Source organism: Monodon monoceros, unplaced genomic scaffold (genome assembly GCF_005190385.1).
Source record: "Monodon monoceros isolate NGI ecotype Baffin Bay Population unplaced genomic scaffold, NGI_Narwhal_1 Super_Scaffold_22, whole genome shotgun sequence".
Classification (NCBI taxonomy): Eukaryota; Metazoa; Chordata; class Mammalia; order Artiodactyla; family Monodontidae; genus Monodon; species Monodon monoceros.
This window is the reverse complement of record NW_021703779.1, coordinates 2,938,957-2,959,099: the sequence shown is the minus strand read 5'-3', so window position 1 is coordinate 2,959,099 and position 20,143 is coordinate 2,938,957. Positions and strand designations below refer to the sequence as shown.

Sequence of the window (20,143 nt, the reverse complement as noted above, 5' to 3'; positions counted from 1 at the left end):
CATACACGATGACCACGTGGGGTTTATGCCAGGAATGCAAGGATTCTTCAATATACACAAATCAATCAATGTGATAAACCATATTAACAAATTGAAGGAGAAAAACCATATGATCATCTCAATAGATGCAGAAAAAGCTTTCAACAAAATTCAACACCCAATTGTAATAAAAAAAATCCAGAAAGTACACATAGAGTGAACTTACCTCAACATAATAAAGGCCATATATGACAAGCCCACAGCCAACACCATTCTCTATGGTGAAAAACTGAAACCGTTTCCACTAAGATCAGGAACAAGAAAAGGTTGTCCACTCTCACCACTATTATTCAACATAGATTTGGAAATTTTAGCCACAGCCATCAGAGAAGAAAAAGAAATAAAAGGAATCTAAATTTGAAAAGAAGAACTAAAGCAGTCATTGTTTGCAGATGACATGATACTATACACAGAGAATCCTAAAGATGCTAACAGAAAACTACTAGAGCTAATCAATGAATTTGGTAAAGTGCAGGATACAAAATTAATGCACAGAAATCTCTTGCATTCCTATACACTAATGATAAAAATCTGAAAAAGAAATTAAGGAAACACTCCCATTTACCACTGCAACAAAAAGAATAAAATACCTAGAATTAAATCTACCTAAGGAGGCAAAAGACCTGTAGGCAGAAAACTATAAGACACTGATGAAAGAAATTAAAGATGATACAAACAGATGTACAGATATACCATGTTCTTGGATTGGAAGAATCAACACTGTGAGAACGACTTTACTACCAAAAGCAATCTATAGATTCAATGCAATCCTTATAAAACTACTAATGGCATTTTTCTCAGAACTACACCAAAAAAATGCACAATTTGTATGGACAAACTAAAGACTGCAAATAACAAAAGCCAACTTGAGAAAGAAAAATGGAGAGGGAGGAATCAGGCTCCCAGACTTCTGAATATACTACCAACCTACAGTAATCAAGACAGTATGGTACTGGCACAAAAACAGAAATGTAGCCCAATGAAACAGGATAGAAAGCCCAGAGATAAACCCATGCACATATGGTCACCTGATTTTTGATAAAGGAGGCAAGAATATACAACAGAGAAAAGACAGCCTCTTCAATAATTGGTGCTGGGAAAACTGGACAGCTACATTTAAAAGAATGATTAGAAAACTCCCTACCACCATACACAAAAATAAACTCAAAATGGATTAAAGACCTAAATGTAAGGCCAGAAACTATCAAACTCTTAGAGGAAAACATATGCAGAACACTCTATGACATACATCACAGCAAGATCCTTTTTGAGTCACCTCCTAATGAAATGGAAATAAAAACAAAATAAACAAATGGGACCTAATGAAACTTAAAAGCTTTTGCACAGCGAAGGAAAGCATATACAAGACAAAAAGACAACCCTTATAATGGGAGAAGATATTTGCAAATGAAGCAACTGAGAAGGATTAATCTCCAAAATTTACAAACGCTCATGCAGCTCAATGTCAAAAAAACAAATATGCCAATCCAAAAATGGGCAGAACACCTAAATAGACATTTCTCCGAAGAAGATATACAGATTGCCAACAAATGCATGAAAGGATGCTCAACATCACTAATCATTAGAGAAATGCAAATCAGCACTACAATGAGGTATCACCTCACACATGTCAGAATGGCCATCATCAAAATATCTACAAAAAATAAATGCTGGAGAGAGTGTGGAGAAAAGGGAAGCCACGTGCGCTATTGGTGGGAATGTAACTTGATACATCCACAATGAAGAACAGTATGGAGGTTCCTTAAAAAACTAAAAATAGAACTACCATACAACCCAGCAATCCCACTACTGGGCATAGACCCTGAGAAAAACATAACTTCAAAAGAGTCATGTACCACAGTGTTAATTGCAGCTCTATTTACAATAGCCAGGACATGGAAGTCACCTCAGTGACCATCGACAGATGAATGGATGAAGAAGATGTGGCACATATATACAATGGAATATTACTCAGCCATAAAAAGAAATGAAATTGAGTTTATAGTGAGGTGGATGGACCTAGAGACTGTCATACAGAGTGAAGTAAGTCAGAAAGAGAAAATCAAATACCATATGCTATTTAGATTCCACATATATGTGGAATCTAAAAAAAAACCAAAACAGTTTCTGAACAACCTAGGGGCAGGACACAAATAAAGACACAGACGTAGAGAATGGACTTGAGGACATGAGGAGGGGGAAGTGTAAGCTGGGACCAAGTGGGAGAGTGGCATGGACATATATACACTAACAAATGTAAAATAGATTGCTAGTGGGAAACAGCTGCATAGCACAGGTGATCAGCTCTGTACTTTGTGACCACCTAAAGGGGTGGGATAGGGAATGTGAGGGAGACGCAAGAGGGAGGAGATATGGTGATATATGTATATGTATAAGTGATTCACTTTGTTATAAAGCAGAAAATAACACACCATTGTAAAGCAATTATACTCCACAAAACAAACAAACAAACCGAGGGCTTCCCTGGTGGTGCAGTGGTTGAAAGTCCGCCTGCCTACACGGGTTCGTGCTCCGGTCTGGGAAGATCCCACATGCCACGGAGCGGCTGGGCACGTGAGCCATGGCCACTGAGCCTGTGCGTCTGGAACCTGTGCTCTGCAACGGGAGAGGCCACAACAGTGAGAGGCCTGCATACCGCAAAAAACAAAAACAAAAACAAGGAATTATACTCTAACAGAGATGTTAAAAAAATTAATGTGGTAAAATACATATTATATCTCTTTATTTCTCCTCAGCTTTACTGAGATATAATTTACGCACAACATTGTGTATGTTGAAGATGTACCAAGTGTTCATTTCGTACACATATATTACAAAATATTTATTAATGTAATGTTAGCTAACAACTCTATCATTTTACAATATTACCATTTTTTGTAAGACATATAAGAATTACTCTTTTAGAAATTTTAAGTGTATAATACAGTACAATTAACTATAATCAACATGCTGTACATTAGATACCAACTACTTATTTATCTTATAGCTGGAAGTTTGTACAGTTTGACTAACATCTTCCCAGCATCTCCAGCTCCAAGACCCTGGTAACCACCATTTTACTCTGTTCTGGTGAGTTAGACTATTTTAGATTCCATGTATAAATGATTCATACAATATTAGTCTTTCTCTATCTGACTTATTTCAATTATCATATTGCCCTTAAGGTCCGTGTTGCTACAAATTTTGAATAATACTACATGACATATATCCAATAACCACTGATGGACAAGCAGATTGTTTGCATTATCTTGGCTACTATGAATAATGCTGCAGTGAATATGGAAGTACAGATATCTCTTTGATATATTGGATGTATACCCAAATATGGGATTTCTGGATCATAAGGTAGTTCATGTTTTGATTTTTTGAGGAATGACCATTCTGTTTTCCATAATGGCTGCATCAACATACATTCCCCCAAGAAGTGTACACAAGTTCCCTTTCTTCCACATCCTCACCAATCCTTATTATCTTTTGTTTTTTGATGACAGACATCCAAACAGGTGTCCGGTTATATCTCATTGTGGTTTTTATTTGCATTATGCTCTCATGCCTAGTGATGTTGAATATCTTTTCATGTACCTGTTAACCATTTGCATGTGTTGTTTGGGAAAATGTCTATTTAGGTCTTCTGCCCATTTTTAAATTAGGTTGTTTTTGGATTTTTTTTGGCTATTCTGTAAAAGCTCTTTTTACGTTTTGGATATTAACCCCTAATTAGATATATTAGTTGTAAATATTTTCCCTCATTTTATAGGTTGCTATTTCATTTTGTTGATTGTTTCTTTGGCTGTGCAGAAGCTTTGTAGTTTGATTCATTTCCACTTTAATTTTACTTCTTAGTACTTTTGGTATAATATTTTAAAAAAATCATTGTGAAGATCAGTGTCAAGGAGTTTTCTATTTTTTTTTTCCCTAGAGGTTTTTGGTTTCAAGTCTTATGTTTAAGTCTTTAATACATTTGAGTCAGTTTTTGTAAGTGATGAAAGATAAGGGTCTCATGTCATTTATCTGCAGTGGTAAATCCCATCACCATTTACTGAAGACACATCCTTTCCCCATTGAATAATTCCTAGTCAATTACTAGTTGACCTTACATGCAAGGGTTTATTTCTAGGCTCCTAATTCTGTTCGATTGGCTTGTATGTCTATTTTATGCCAGTATCATACTGTATTGATTAGTATAGTTTTGTATTAAAGTGTGAATCAGGAAGTATGATGCCTCCAGTTCTGTTTTTCTTTCTCAAGATTATGTTGGCTATTTAGGGTCCTTGGTTATTCCATACAAATTTTACAGTTGTTTGGTATTTCTGTGAAAAATGCTATTGAAATTTTGATAGAGATTGCATTGAATCTACAGACGGCTTTGAGTTTGGATGGATAGTTTAAAATATTATTTCAGTTCTAGAACGTGGGATATTTTTCCATTTGTTTGCATCTTCAGGTTTTTCATGAATATCTTAGAATTTTCAGATATTTTCCCTCCTCCATTACATTTATTCCTAAGTATTTTATTGTTTTTGATCTATGTGAATGGAATTATTTAGTTTTTCCAGATATTTCATTGTTAGTGTATTGAAACACAACTGATTTTTCCCTGTTGCTTTGTATCCTTCAACTTTACTGAATTTATTGATAATACTAACTTTTTTTGTGGGAGAGAGTCTTTAGGATATTCTACATAAGAATATATTATCCACAAAGAAAGATATTTTTACTTCCTCCTTTATAGATTTGGGATGCTTTTATTTTTCTTGTTGCTTAATTGCTCTGCTATGACTTCCAGAACTGTATTGCATAGGAGTGGTGAGAATGGGTATTCTTGTTTTGTTCCTGATCTTGGAGGACAGCTTTCAATATTTCACCATTAAGTTGATGCGCTTTAGTGTTGCCAAATATGTTATGTATTTTATTGAGTAATATTTCTTCTATGCCCACTTTGTTAAGTGTCTGTCATAAGGGATGTTGATATTTATTAAAGGCCTCTTCTGCATCTATTGAAATCAACATATGATTTTTATCTTCAGTCTATAAATGTAGTGTATGACATTTGTTGTTTTACATTTGTTGAACATTATTTGCATCCTAGGGATAAATCTTGCTTGATCATTGTGTGTGATCCTTTCAATATGCTGCTGGATTCAGTTTCTTAGTACATTGTTGAGAAATGTTGCATCTGTATTCATTGGGGATATTGGCCTGCAGTTTTGGTAGTGTTCTTTTCTTGCTTTGGTTTCAAAAGAATACTGTCATCATGAAAATATTATCTCCTTTTCAATTTTTGGAAGAATTTGTGACAATTTTTCTTTCAATGTTTGGTAGAATTAACCAGTGAACCCTCTGAACTTTTCTTTATTTTACAAATTTTATTGAAATATAATTGACATATAACATTATATTAGTTCCAGGTGTACAATATAATGCTTTGATATTTGTATGTATTGGGAAATGATCACCGTAATAAGTTTAATCAACGTCCATCACCATATGTAGTTACAAAGATTTTTTTCTTATGATGAGAATTTTTAATTGGTAAAGTTGATTTACAACATTATATTAATTTTAGGTATACAACATAGTGATTCAGTATTTTTATAGATTATACTCCATTCAAAGTTATTACAAGATAATGGGAATAATTCCCTATGTTGTACAGTATATCCTTGTTATCTATATTATACATAGTAGTTTGCATCTCTTAATCCCAAACCTCTGATTTGCCCTCCCCCCTTTCCCTCTCCCCTTTGGTAACCCCTAGTTTGTCTTCTACATCTGTGAATCTGTTTTTCTTTTGCAGAAGTTATGGCTGAAAACTTCCCATTTGCAAAAATATGGATGGATCTTGAGGGCATTTTGCTAAGTGAATAAGTCAGACACAGAAAGGACTGTATGTGGTTTCAGAAAAAAAATAATGAATAAAGAAAAAACTGAACTCATGGATACAGAGAAAAGATTAGTGACTGCTAGATGTAGGGCTTGTGGGGAGTTGTTGGGCAATGGATGAAGGTAGTCAAAAAGTGCAAACTTACAGTTATAAGATAGGTCCTAGAGATGTAATGTATAGCATGGTGACTATAGTTAATAATGCTGTACTGTATATTTGAAAGGTGTTAAGTGAGTAGATCTTAAAATTTTTTATCCTTTCAAACACACTGTAAAAGGTCCATATTTTTTATTTTCGTCCCCCACATTTTGTTTTTTTATGTCATATTTTATATCTTCATGCTTATCCCTTAACTGTTTATTGAAGTTATAGTTACTTATACAATTTTTTGTCTTTTAATCTACACACTTAATAAATATTTGCCTTTCCTCTTGAGAGTTCCCCTTTCCAATGGATTCCTACTTCTTTTCCATGTAGAGAAGACCCTTCAGTAATTCTTTGATGGGAGGCTTACTATTGATGAATACTTTTGGTTTTTGCTTTTCTGAGAAGTTATTTCTCTCCCCTTCTACACTAAATGATAATCTTGCTGAGTACACTATCGTAGGTTGCAGGCTTTTCCCCTTCAGGACCTTAAATGTATCATGGCACTCCATTCTGACCTGCAAATTTTCTGCAGAGAAATCAGCTGATAGCCTTATGGGGGTTCCCTTATATATGACTCTTTGTTTTTCTCTTTCTGCCTTTATAATTTTCTCTTTAACTTTTGCCTTTTTAATTATGTGTCTTGGTGTGAGTTTGTTTGGGTTCACCTTGTTTTGGACCCTTTGTGCTTCCCATACCTGGGTACCTATTTCCATCATTAGGTTTGGGACGGTTTCACCCTTAATTTTCTCAAATATAGCTCTGATCCCTTTCTCTTTTCTTCTTCTGGGTCCCCTAAAATGTGAATGTTTGAACATGTAATGTTATCCCAGAGATTTCTTAAACTGTTATCAGTTTCAGAATTTGTTTTTCTTTTTGCTGTTCAGATGGGTGATTTCCATTATTCTATCTTGTAGATTATTTATGTGTTTTTCTGTAACGTGTAGTCTGCTCTTTATTCTGTCTAGAGTGTTTTTTCTAATTTCAGTTATTGATTTCTTCATTTTTGATTGGGTCTTTCTTATATTTTCTAGTTCTCTATTAAAATTTTCCCTGTGTACATCTGTTCTTTTCAGTTAACATTTTTATTACCAATGTTTTGAACTTTTTATCTGCTCAATTGTTTGTTTGTTTCATTATTTATTTTTCTAGGGATCTTCCCTTGCTCTTTCAATTTAGAATAGTTCCTCTGCCTTTTCATTTTGCATAACTTTCTCTGCATCTATGAACTTAGTTGAAACAGTTACCTAATGTGGTCTCTAAAATGTGTTCTATATGAAAGCATCCCTTTACTAACAGTTTGTACAATGCCTTTTGTTGGAGAGCTGGATCTGATGTGATCACTAGTCATGTCTCTCCTTGGGGTGTGATGACAGCTTTCACCTTGGTGGATGGTGGGGCTGGACATGGAGATGCTAGAGCTGGAGTCAGGTCTGAGGCAGAAATTTCCTTCTGTTCAGCGGCCATCACTACCTTATCAGGGTGGGGTCTAATTTCAAGTTGCTGGGGCAGAATCCCTAAGGTTCAGGCTTGAGCTGGCTTCTTTACCTTTAACAGTGTGTTTTTCTGTCTCACAGCAGTGGGCCATTGCCCAATGTGGGTTGGTGCTGAAGAAACTGGGACCTGTGTGGGCTCTCAGCTCATGTTACCTGAAAGAAGAGGTCTGAGTTGTCTCTGATGTGCTGCCTGTGAAGTCATCTACATTTGTGTCCCTTGCTCTGCTCAGACAGAAGTCTTTGGTGTAAGTCCCCATGTCCCTCAGATCTGATCACTGCCCCCCAGACTCTGCTGCCCCCACCTTGTTGTTGAACCTCACTGCAGGGCAGTTGGGGCCTGCATGGAGACTCAGGGTGTATCGGGGGTAAGCTGTGGTGAAGTGGCTGCCAACAGATATCTGGGCTGCTCTGATGCACTGCTTCAGTAAATGCTAACAATGGCCATCTCTGCTCCACCTAGGCTCTGTCCCAGGACTGAGTCATCTTGGTCTGCATCTTGGGTCTTCTAGCCAGTTGTGGCCACCCCATATCTAGTGTTTTATTGTGAAAGGGAGTGGGTAGGGCCAGAGTGTTTGCTTGGCTTGGGCTGTGGTGTATTGTAAGGTGGTTGCAGGAAACCCAGCAGTCACTAGTCTCTCCAACACACCTGGGGGCCTAGCCAGTGTATACATCTCATTAACAGAGTCCAGGCTTATCCCAGCCCTATTGTTAGTTCCAGTGGCTTTCCAATCATCCAAGAAGGCTTGTTGTCTCTGAGTCAGACCCAAGTACTAGGATGCCCAATCTGTGGCTCAAACTGCTCACTCCCTAGGGCGGTTCTCCATGCATGCAATCCCCATATTCCTCTGAGTCCCTCAAAGGGACACAGATCCAGATCTGATCACTTTTCTTCCCTTCCCACCCAATTCCATGTGTATCTTTCTTACTGCCTTGGTTGTACAGGAGTTTTTCTGCCAGTTTCCAGTTTGTTTTCAGTGAGGATTGTTTCACACATAAATGTATTTTTGATTTGTTCATGGGGGAAGATGTGTTGTGTGGTCTAATACTCCTCCATCTTGATCAACCTCTGATGCTGTATTTATTTTTTTAAAACATTCATCTCTTTTAACAAAATTTAAGTGTTATCTTAAGAATTGGAATCTTAAGGTACATTTCTACATGACAAAGACCTAGAGGGAAGTTCCTAGCAGGGATCTAGGGCTAATTTCTAGGTGGGAAAGTCCTAGAATGAACTGTGGAGTGAACTGGGTCACCTAAACTTTTTAAATGTGGCTTGAAATTGGAAGACTTTTTATATTGATATATAGTGTAAAGAAACTGACAGTCAAATGAGAGACTGAATCCATTTAGCTCCATGGAGAATGGAAGGTAGTTCTTTCCAGCCACAAGGCATTCTCATGTGACTGAGAACCTAGGGGAAGTGTCTTGACAATAATCTTTATGAGTAGTGGTCCCATAGGGAGCCCTATCATGACACTTTAAGTAATTTGTGGCTGGTCTGGGGACACACATACAGGATTGGTGATACATTGCTTTGAGTCTCCACAATGTTTTTGTTTTCTTTAAACATCTTTATTGGAGTAAAATTGCATAACAGTTGTGTGTTAGTTTCTGCTTTATAACAAAGTGAATCAGCTATACATATATATATATCCCAATATCTCCTCTCTCTTATGTCTCCCTCCCATCCTCCCTATCCCACCCTTCTAGGTGGTCAAAAAGCACCAAGCTCATCTCTCTGTGCTAGGCAGCTGCTTCCCACGAGCTATCTATTTTACATTTGGTACTGTATATATGTCCATGCCACTCTCTCACTTCGTCCCAGCTTACCCTTCCCACCCCCTGTGTCCTCAAGTCTATTTTCTATGTCTGCCTCTTTATTCCTGTCCTGCCCCTAGATTCATCAGTACCATTTTTTTAAAATTCCATATATATATGTTAGCGTATGGTATTTGTTTTTCTCTTTCTGACTTACTTCACTCTGTATGACAGACTCTAGGTCCATCCACCTCAATACAAATAATTCAATTTCATTTCCTTTTATGGCTGAGTAATATTCCATTATATACGTGTACCACATCTGCTTTATCAATTCATCTGTTGATGGACAATTACATTGCTTCTATGTCCTGGCTATTGTAAATAGAGCTGCAATGAACATGTGGTACATGATTCTTTTTGAATTATGATTTTCTCAGGGTATATGCCCAGTAGTGGGATTGCTGGGTTGTATAGTAGTTCTATTTTTAGTTTTTTAAGGAACCTCCATACTGTTTTCCATAGTGGCTGTATCAATTTACATTCCCACAAACAGTGCAAGAGGGTCCCCTTTTCTCCAAACCTCTCCAGCATTTATTGTTTGTAGATTTTTTTGAAGATGGCCATTATATGTGTGAGGTTATATCTCATTGTAATTTTGATCTGTATTTCTCTAGTGATTAGTGATGTTGAGCTTCCTTTCATGTGTTTGTTGGCAATCTGTATATATTCTTTGGAAAAATGTCTGTTTAGGTCTTCTGCCCGTTTTTGGATTCTGTGCCAGTACCATACTGTCTTGATTACTGTAGCTTTGTACTATAGTCTGAAATCCAGGAGCCTGATTCCTCGAGCTCCATTTTTCTTTCTCAAGATTGCTTTGGCTATTTGGGGTCTTTTGTGTTTTCATACAAATTGTGAAATTTTTTGTTCTAATTCTGTGAAAATTACCATTGGTAGTTTGATAGGGATTGCATTGAATCTGTAGATTGCTTTGGGTAGTATAGTCATTTTCACAATGTTGATTCTTCCAATCCAAGAACATGGTATATCTCTCCATCTGTTTGTATCATCTTTAATTTATTTCACAGAAATATAGATCTATGGAACAGGATAGAAAGCCCAGAGATAAACCCATGCATATATGATCACCTTATTTTTGATAAAGGAGGCAAGAATATACAATGGAGAAAAGACAAGCTCTTCAATAAGTGGTGCTGGGAAAACTGGACAGCTACATGTAAAAGAATGAAATTAGAACAATCCCTAACACCATACACAAAAATAACCTCAAAATGGATTAAATGTAAGGCCAGACACTCTCAAACTCTTAGAGGAAAACATAGGCAGAACACTCTATGACATAAATCACAGCAAGATCCTTTTTGACCCACCTCCTAGAGAAATGGAAATAAAAACAAAAATAAATAAATGAGACCTAATGAAACTTAAAAGCTTTTGTACAGCAAAGGAAACCATAAACAAGATGAAAAGACAGCCCTCAGAATGGGAGAAAATATTTGCCAATGAAGCAACTGACAAAGGATTAATCTCCAAAATTTAAAGCAGCTCATGCAGCTCAATATCAAAAAGAAAACCAACCAAACAACCCACAATGGTTTTAAATTTCTGGTGGGAGGCATGGAGACGCAAATGATCTGAACTGACTCAAGCATGACACCTTCACGGGAAAGTTCACAAGCCCCACATTTCTGACTCAGTACACTGTCTTTAGAAATTGCTCAGACTTTATAGTAGAATGAAACTAAAAGAAAATGATAAATTATGCTGCTAAATTTCCTGGACATGCTGCCACACATTGGAAGTCCGCCTGGCTTCATGTACAATTGGTACAGAGCCAATACTTGTGATTATTTTTCAAAATGGGAAGATCTTATAAAAGATAACTTTTTTTGGTTGCATTGGGTCTTCATTGCTGTGTGTGGGCTTTCTCTAGTTGGGGCAAGTGGGGGCTACTCTTCGTTGCATTGCAGGCTTCTCATTGCAGTGGCTTCTCTTGTTGCAGAGCAAAGGCTGTCAGTGTGTGGACTTCAGTAGTTGTGGCCTGCGGGCCCTAGAGCATGCAGTCTTCAGTAGTTGCATTGCGTGGGCTCAGTAGCTGTGGCTTGTGGGCTCTAGAGCACAGGCCCAGTAGTTGTTGCACACGGGCTTATTTGCTACATGATATGTGGGAACTTCCTGGACCAGGGCTCGAACCTGTGTCCCCTGTGTTGGCAGGCAATTCTTAACTGCTGCGCCACCAGGGAAGTCCAAAAGATAACTCTTAAATAGCTAAGCCCCAGGGTTCTTTTGATGTTACAAAGGTGTTTTTATGTACACAGGGAAAGCCAGCTTGATAAAACGTATTTTCATAATTCTGATCATGGAGGAACAAAATTATTAGAAGATAGCTTGAAGTAACTCTTACATGTCCTTAAAATTTGAACACAGCCTACATCTCCCGAGACTACAACCTTGGCTAAATTAGTAGAACCAAAACTGAAAATTAAAAAAGGATAAAGAGAACTTTTAAAACTAAAACAAAGAGGCCTTTTTAAACTCAAATAAACTTAATTTATTACTAGATTACATGATCTAGAGTTAAGCTTTAATGAATGAAAACAAGTTTAAATATTTGATATAATACAACATGTCTTTAGAGGTGTCAATATTAAGTATAATACAATTTTGTACCTACATTTACTGAAAGTCAATAAGCTCATGTTATCTCTGTTACAAAATTTGTTAACAAGAATATTAACATGGCTTGATGATATTTTTTTTCTCTGTTCTGTAATTGTATCTTTATTTTACATCTTTATTGGAGTATAATTACTTTACAATTGTGTGTTGGTTTCTGCTTTATAACAAAGTGAATCAGTTATACATTTACATATGTTCCCATACCTCTTCCCTCTTGCGTCTCCCTCCCTCCCACCCTCCCTATCCCACCCCTCCAGGCGGTCACAAAGCACCGAGCTGATCTCCCTGTGCTATGCGGCTGCTTCCCACTAGCTATCTAACTTACGTTTGGTAGTGTATATATGTCCATGTCTCTATCTCGCTTTGTCACAGCTTACCCTTCCCCCTCCCCATATCTTCAAGTCCATTCTCTAGTCGGTCTGTGTCTTTATTCCTGTCTTATCCCTAGGTTCTTCATGACATTTTTTCCTTAAATTTCATATATATGTGTTAGCATATGGTATTTGTCTTTCTCTTTCTGACTTCACTCTGTATGACAGACTCTAGGTCTATCCACCTCATTAAAAATAGCTCAATTTCGTTTCTTTTTATCGCTGAGTAATATTCCGTTGTATATATGGGCCACATCTTCTTTATCCTTTCATCCAATAATGGACACTTAGGTTGCTTCCATCTCCGGGCTATTGTAAATAGAGCTGCAATAAACATTTTGGTACATGACTCTTTTTGAATTATGGTTTTCTTAGGGTTTTTGCCCAGTAGTGGGATTGCTGGGTCATATTGTAGTTCTATCTGTAGGTTTTTAAGGAACCTCCATACTGTTCTCCATAGTGTCTGTACCAATGCACATTCCCACCAGCAGTGCAAGAGTGTTCCCTTTTCTCCACACCCTCTCCAGCATGTATTGTTTCTAGTTTGCTTGATGCCTGGTCATGATGGGTGGTGATGTTGTTCATTGACCTGTTGGCAGGTAATAGAAAAGCATCTGGTACTCTAATGCAAAGCTGGAAATGATGAAATGTTAAGGATCACCTGGTGGGGATGGTATTCGGAATAGAGAGTGTTTCTTCTTTACACACATTAAAGGGACTTATTCCTTGTAATATATAAGAACAAAATACATGAATATATATTTAATATAAAATCTATCATCAATGAGGCAGGCCTCAGATATCACCCATAAACAGTCATCTGGTTGCCACCTTCAATATAATGAAGAGCCAAGAGGAATGCTTAGAGGCGGGAGTCCTTTCCCACTAGCCACAGCAGTTGCATGTATCATTTCTCTGATTCTATCCTTCCTTCCCCAGTAGCATTTCCCAGTATATAATGGCAATAATAGGAGGAAATACAGACTTCAAATACACACAGTATTGCAGCCAGTTTTGCTTGACTATAAAAACATTGGAAGGTGGACATTACAGGAGTTGCTGTGAATGTTTGTCCTTATTTAAAATAGATCTGAGGACGAGCGGAAGATGGCGGAAGAGTAAGACGTGGAGATCACCTTCCTCCCCACAGATACACCAGAAATACATCTACATGTGGAACAACTCCTGCAGAATACCTACTGAACGTTGGCAGAAGGACTCAGACCTCCCAAAAGGCAAGAAAGTCCCCACGTACCTGGGTAGGGCAAAACAAAAAAGAATAAACAGAGACAAAAGAATAGGGACGGGACCTGCACCAGTGGGAGGGAGCTGTGAAGGAGGAAAGGTTTCCACACACTAGAAGTCCCTTCGCGGGCGGAGACTGTGGGTGGTGCAGTGGGGAAGCTTCGAAGGCGCGGAGGTGAGCGAAGCAACAGGGCTGCGGAGGGCAAAGTGGGGAGATTCCCGCACAGAGGATTGGTGCCGACCGGCACTCACCAGCCGGAGAGGCTTGTCTGCTCACCCACCGGGGCGGGCGGGACTGGGAGCTGAGGCTCAGGCTTCGGTCAGAGCACAGGGAGAGGACTGGGGTTGGCAGCATGAACACAGCCTGAAGGGGGTTAGTGTGCCACGGCAAGCCGGGAGGGAGACCAGAAAATGTCTGGACCTGCCGAAGAGGCAAGAGACTTTTTCTTCCCACTTTGTTTCCTGGTGCGCGAGGAGAGGGGATTCAGAGCGCTGCCTAAAGGACCTCCAGAGACGGGTGCGAGATGCAGCTAAAGGCACAGACCCCAGAGACGGGCATGAGACGCTAAGGCTGCTACTGCCACCACCAAAATCCCTGTGTGCGAGCACAGGTCACTACCCACACCCCCCATCCAGGGAGTCTGTGCAGCCCTCCACTGCCAGGGTCCTGGGATCCAGGGACAACTTCCCCAGGAGAACGCACGGCGAGCCTCAGGCTGGTGCAATGTTACGCTGGCCTCTGCTGCCACAGGCTCACCCCGCACTCCGTGTTCCTCCTTCCCTCTGGCCGGAGTGAGCCAGAGTCCCCGACGCAGCTGCTCCTTTAACCCCGTCCTGTCTGAGCGAAGAACAGATGCCCTCCAGCGACCTACATGCAGAGGCGGGGCCAAATCCAAAGCTGAGACCCTGTGAGCTGTGAGAACAAAGAAGAGAAAGGGAAATCTCTCCCAGCAGCCTCAGGAGCAGCAGATTAAAACTCCACAATCAACTTGATGTACCCTGCATCTGTGGAATACATGAATAGACAACGAATCATCCCAAATTGAAGAGGTGGACTTTGAGAACAAGATTTATGATGTTTTCCCCTTCCCTCTTTTTGTGAGTGTGTATGTGTATTCTTCTGTGTGAGATTTTGTCTGTATAGCTTTGCTTCCACCATTTGTCCTAGGGTTCTATCTGTCCGATTTTTGTTTAAAACATTTTTTCTTAATAATTATTTTTATGTTAATAACTTTATTTTATTTTACTTTATCTTCTTTCTTTCTTTCTTTCTTTCTTTCTTTCTTTCTTTCTTTCTTTCTTTCTTTCTTTCCTTCCTTCCCTCCTTTAGACAATGAATCATCCCAAATTGAGGAGGTGGACTTAGAGAGCAAGATTTATCATTTTTCCCACCTTTCCTATTTTTGTGAGTGTGTATATGTATGCTTCTGTATTAGATTTTGTCTGTATAGCTTTGCTTCCAACATTTGTCCTCGGGTTCTAGCCATCCGTTTTTGCTTTAAAAATTTTTTTTTCTTAATAATTATTTTTTATTTTAATAACTTTATTATATTTTATCTTACTTTATTTTATGTTACTTTATCTTCTTTTTCTTTCTTTTTTCCTTCCTTCCCTCCTTCCTTTCTTCCTTCATTCCTCCCTCCCTCCCTCCCTCACTGCCTCCCTCTGTCCCTCCTTCATTTCCTTCTTTCTTTCTTTCTTCCTTTCTTTCTTTCTTTCTTTCTTTCTGTCTTCTTCTACTAATTCTTTCTTTCTAATTTTTCTCCCTTTTATTCTGAGCCGTGTGGGTGAAAGGCTTTTGGTGCTCCAGCAAGGAGTCAGTGCTGTGCCTCTGAGGTGGGAGAGCCAACTTCAGGACACTGGTCCACAAGACACCTCCCAGCTCCACATAATATCAAATGGTGAAAATCTCCCAGAGATCTCCATCTCAACACCAGCACCCAGCTTCACTCAATGACCAGCAAGCTACAGTGCTGGACACCCTATGCCAAACAACTAGCAAGACAGGAACACAACCCCACCAATTAGCAGAGAGGCTACCTAAAATCATAATAATCCCACAGACACCCCAAACACACCACCAAACATGGACCTGCCCCAGAAAGACAAGATCCAGCCTCATCCACCAAAACATAGGCAATAGTCCCCTCCACCAGGAAGACTACACAATGGGAACTCCAAACCTGTAGCCTGCAAAAAAGAGATGCCAAACACAGTAAGATAAGCAAAATGAGAAGACAGAAAAACACACAGCAGATGAAGGAGCAAGATAAAAACCCACCAGACCTAACAAATGAAGAGGAAATAGGTCGTTTACCTGAAAAAGAATTCAGAATAATGATAGTAAAGATGATCCAAAATCTTGGAAATAGAATAGACAAAATGCAAGAAACATTTCAAAAGGACCTAGAAGAACTAAAGATGAAACAAACAAAGATGAACAACACAATAAAGGAAATTAACAATACTCTAGATGGGATCAATACCAGAATAACTGAGGCAGAAGAACGGATAAGTGACCTGGAAAATAAAATAGTGGAAAGAACTACTGTAGAACAGAATAAAGAAAAAAGAATTAAAAGAACTGAGGACAGTCTCGGAGACCTCTGGGACAACATTACATGCGCCAACATTCGAATTATAGGGGTTCCAGAAGAAGAAGAGAAAAAGAAAGGGACTGAGGAAGTATTTGAAGAGATTATAGTTGAAAACTTTCCCAATATGGGAAAGGAAATAGTTAATCAGGTCCAGGAAGCACAGAGAGTCCCATACAGGATAAATCCAAGGAGAAACACACCAAGACACATATTATTCAAACTATCAAACATTAAATACAAAGAAAACATACTAAAAGCAGCAAGGGAAAAACAACAAATAATACACAAGGGAATCCCCCTAAGGTTAACAGCTGATCTTTCAGCAGAAACACTGCAAGCCAGAAGGGACTGGCAGGACATATTTAAAGTGTTGAAGGAGAAAAACCTACAAACAAGATTACTCTATCCAGCAAGGATCTCATTCAGATTTGATGGAGAAATTAAAACATTTAAAGACAAGCAAAAGCTAAGAGAATTCAACACCACCAAACCAGCTTTACAACAAATGCTAAAGGAACTTTTCTAGGCAAGAAACACAAGAAAAGGAAAAGACCTAAAATACCGAACACAAAACAATTAAGAAAATGGGAATAGGAACATACATATCGATAATTACTTTAAATGTAAGTGGACTAAATTCTCCCACCAATAGACACAGATTGGATGAATGGGTACAAAAACAAGACCCATATATATGCTGTCTACAACAGACCCACTTCAGACCTAGAGACACATACAGACTGAAAGTAAGGGGATAGAAAAAGATGGTCCATGCAAATAGAAATCAAAAGAAAGCTGGAGTAGCAATTCTCATATCAGACAAAATAGACTCTAAAATAAAGACTATTAGAAGAGATAAAGAAGGACACTACATCATGATCAAGGGATAGATCCAGAAGAAGGTATAACAATTGTAAATATTTATGCACCCAACATAGGAGCACCTCAATACATAAGGCAAATACTAACAACCATAAAAGGGGAAATCAAAAGTAAAACATTCATAGTAGGGGACTTTAACACCCCACTTTTACCAATGGACAGATCATTCAAAATGAAAACAGATAAGGAAACACAAGCTTTAAATCATACATTAAACAAAATAGACTTAATTGATATTTGCAGGACATTCCATCCAAAAACAACAGAATACAAATTTTTCTCAAGTGCTCATGGAACATTCTCCAGGATAGATCATATCTTGGGTCATAAGTCAAACCTTGCTAAATTTAAGAAAATTGAAATTGTATCACATACCATTTCCAACCACAACTCTATGAGACTAGATATCAATTACAGGAAAAGATCTGTAAAAAATACAAACACATGGAGGCTAACCAATACACTACTTAATAACGAAGTGATCACTGAAGAAATCAAAGATAAAATCAAAAATTACTTAGAAACAAATGACACGGAAGACACGACAACCCAAAACGTATGGGATGCAGCAAAAGCAGTACTAAGAGGGAATTTTATAGCAATACAATCCTACCTTAAGAAACAGGAAACATCTCAAATAAACAACCTAACCTTGCACCTAAAGCAATTAGAGAAAGAAGAGCAAAAAAAAAAAAACCCTAAAATAAGCAGAAGGAAAGAAATCATAAAAATCAGTTCAGATATAAATGAAAAAGAAATGAAGGAAATGATAGCAAAGATAAATAAAACTAAAAGCTGGTTCTTTGACAAGATAAATAAAGTTGAAAAACCATTAGCATGACTCATCATGAAATAAAGGAAGACTCAAATCAATACAATTAGAAATAAAAAAGGAGAAGTAACAACTGACACTGCACAAATACAAAAGATCATGAGAGATTACTACAAGCAACTCTATGCCAATAAAATGGACAACCTGGAAGAAATGGACAAATATTTAGAAATGCACAACCTGCCAAGACTGAATCAGGAAGAAATAGAAAATATGAACATACAAATCACAAGCCCTAAAATTGAAACTGTGATTAAAAATCTTCCAAGAAACAAAAGCCCAGGACCAGATGGCTTCACAGGTGAATTCTATGAAACATTTAGAGAAGAGTTAACACCTATCCTTCTCAAACTCTGCCAAAATATAGCAGAGAGAGGAACACTCCCAAATTCATTCTATGAGGCCACCATCAACTTGATACCAAAACCAGACAAGGATGTCACAAAGAAAGAAAATACAGGCCAATTTCACTGATGAACATAGATGCAAAATCCTCAACAAAATACTAGCAAACATAATCCAACAGCACATTAAAAGGTCATACACCATGATCAAATGGGGTTTATTCTAGGAATGCAAGGATTCTTCAATATATGCAAATCAATCAATGTGATAAACCATATTAACAAATTGAAGGAGAAAAACCATATGATCATCTCAATAGCTGCAGAGAAAGCTTTCGACAAAATTCAACACCCTTTATGATGAAAACCCTGCAGAAAGTAGGCATAGAGGGAAATTTCCTCAACATAATAAAGGCCAAACCCACAGCTAACATCGTCCTCAATGGTGAAAAACTGAAAGCATTTCCACTGAGATCAGGAACAAGACAGTGTTGCCCACTCTCACCACTCTTATTCAACATAATTTTGGAAGTTTTAGCCACAGCAATCAGAGAAGAAAAGGAAATAAAAGGAATCCAAATCAGAAAAGGAGAAGTAAAACTGTCACTGTTTGCAGATGACATGATACTATTCATAGACAATCCTAAAGAAGTTACCAGAAAACTACTAGAGCTAATCAATGAATTTGGTAAAGTAGCAGGATACAAAATTAATGCACGGAAATCTCTAGCATCCCTATACACTAATGATGAAAAATCTGAAAGTGAAATCAAGAAAACACTCCCATTTACCATTGCAACAAAAAGAATAAAATATCTAGGAATAAACCTACCTAAAAAGACAAAGACTTGCATGCAGAAAATTATAAGACACTGATGAAAGAAATTAAAGATGATATAAATAGATGGAGAGATATACCATGTTCTTGGATTGGAAGAATCAACATTGTGAAAATGACTCTACTACCCAAAGCAATCTATAGATTCAATGCAATCCCTATCAAACTACCACTGGCCATTTTCACAGAAATAGAACAAGAAAATTCACAAATTGTATGGAAACACAAAAGACCCCGAATAGGAAAAGCAACCTTGAGAACAAAAAATGGAGTCAGAGGATCAGGTTTCCTGACTTCAGATTATACTACAGAGCTACAGTAATCAAGGCAGTATGGTACTGGCACAAAAACAGAAAGATAGATCAATGGAACAGGATAGAAAGCCCAGAGATTAACCCACACACATATGGTCGCCTTATCTTTGATTAAAGAGGCAGGAGTGTACAGTGGAGAAAGGACAGCCTCTTCAATATGTGGTGATGGGAAAACTGGATAGGTACATGTAAAACTATGAGAATAGATCACTCACTAACACCATACACAAAAAAAAACCCCAAAATGGATTAAAGACCTAAATGTAAGGCCACTCTCCAACTCCTAGAGGAAAACATAGGAAGAACACTCTATGACATAAATCACAGCAAGATCCTTTTTGACCCACCTCCTAGAGAAATGGAAATAAAAACAAAAATAAACGAATGGGACCTAATGAAACTTCAAAGCTTTTGCACAGCAAAGGAAACCATAAACAAGACCAAAAGACAACCCTCAGAATGGGAGAAAATATTTGCAAATGAAGCAACTGACAAAGGATTCATCTCCAAAATTTATAAGCAGCACATGCAGCTCAATAACAAAAAAACAAACAACCCAATCCAAAAATGGGCAGAAGACCTAAATAGACATTTCTCCAAAGAAGATATACAGAATGCCAACAAACACATGAAAGAATGCTCAACATCATTAATCATTAGAGAAATGCAAATCAAAAC

General features: G+C 37.9%; 1 protein-coding gene across 1 annotated transcript in view; it reads left to right on the top strand.

Moving 5' to 3' along the window:
- The first annotated feature begins 13,520 nt into the window (after window positions 1-13,520).
- The window catches only part of CLCN4 (chloride voltage-gated channel 4), a 34,335-nt gene continuing 27,712 nt past the window's right edge, over window positions 13,521-20,143 (top strand). The window contains 1 exon segment of the mRNA XM_029241196.1: window positions 13,521-13,531. Within this exon segment, the coding sequence (XP_029097029.1) occupies window positions 13,521-13,531 (11 nt within the window).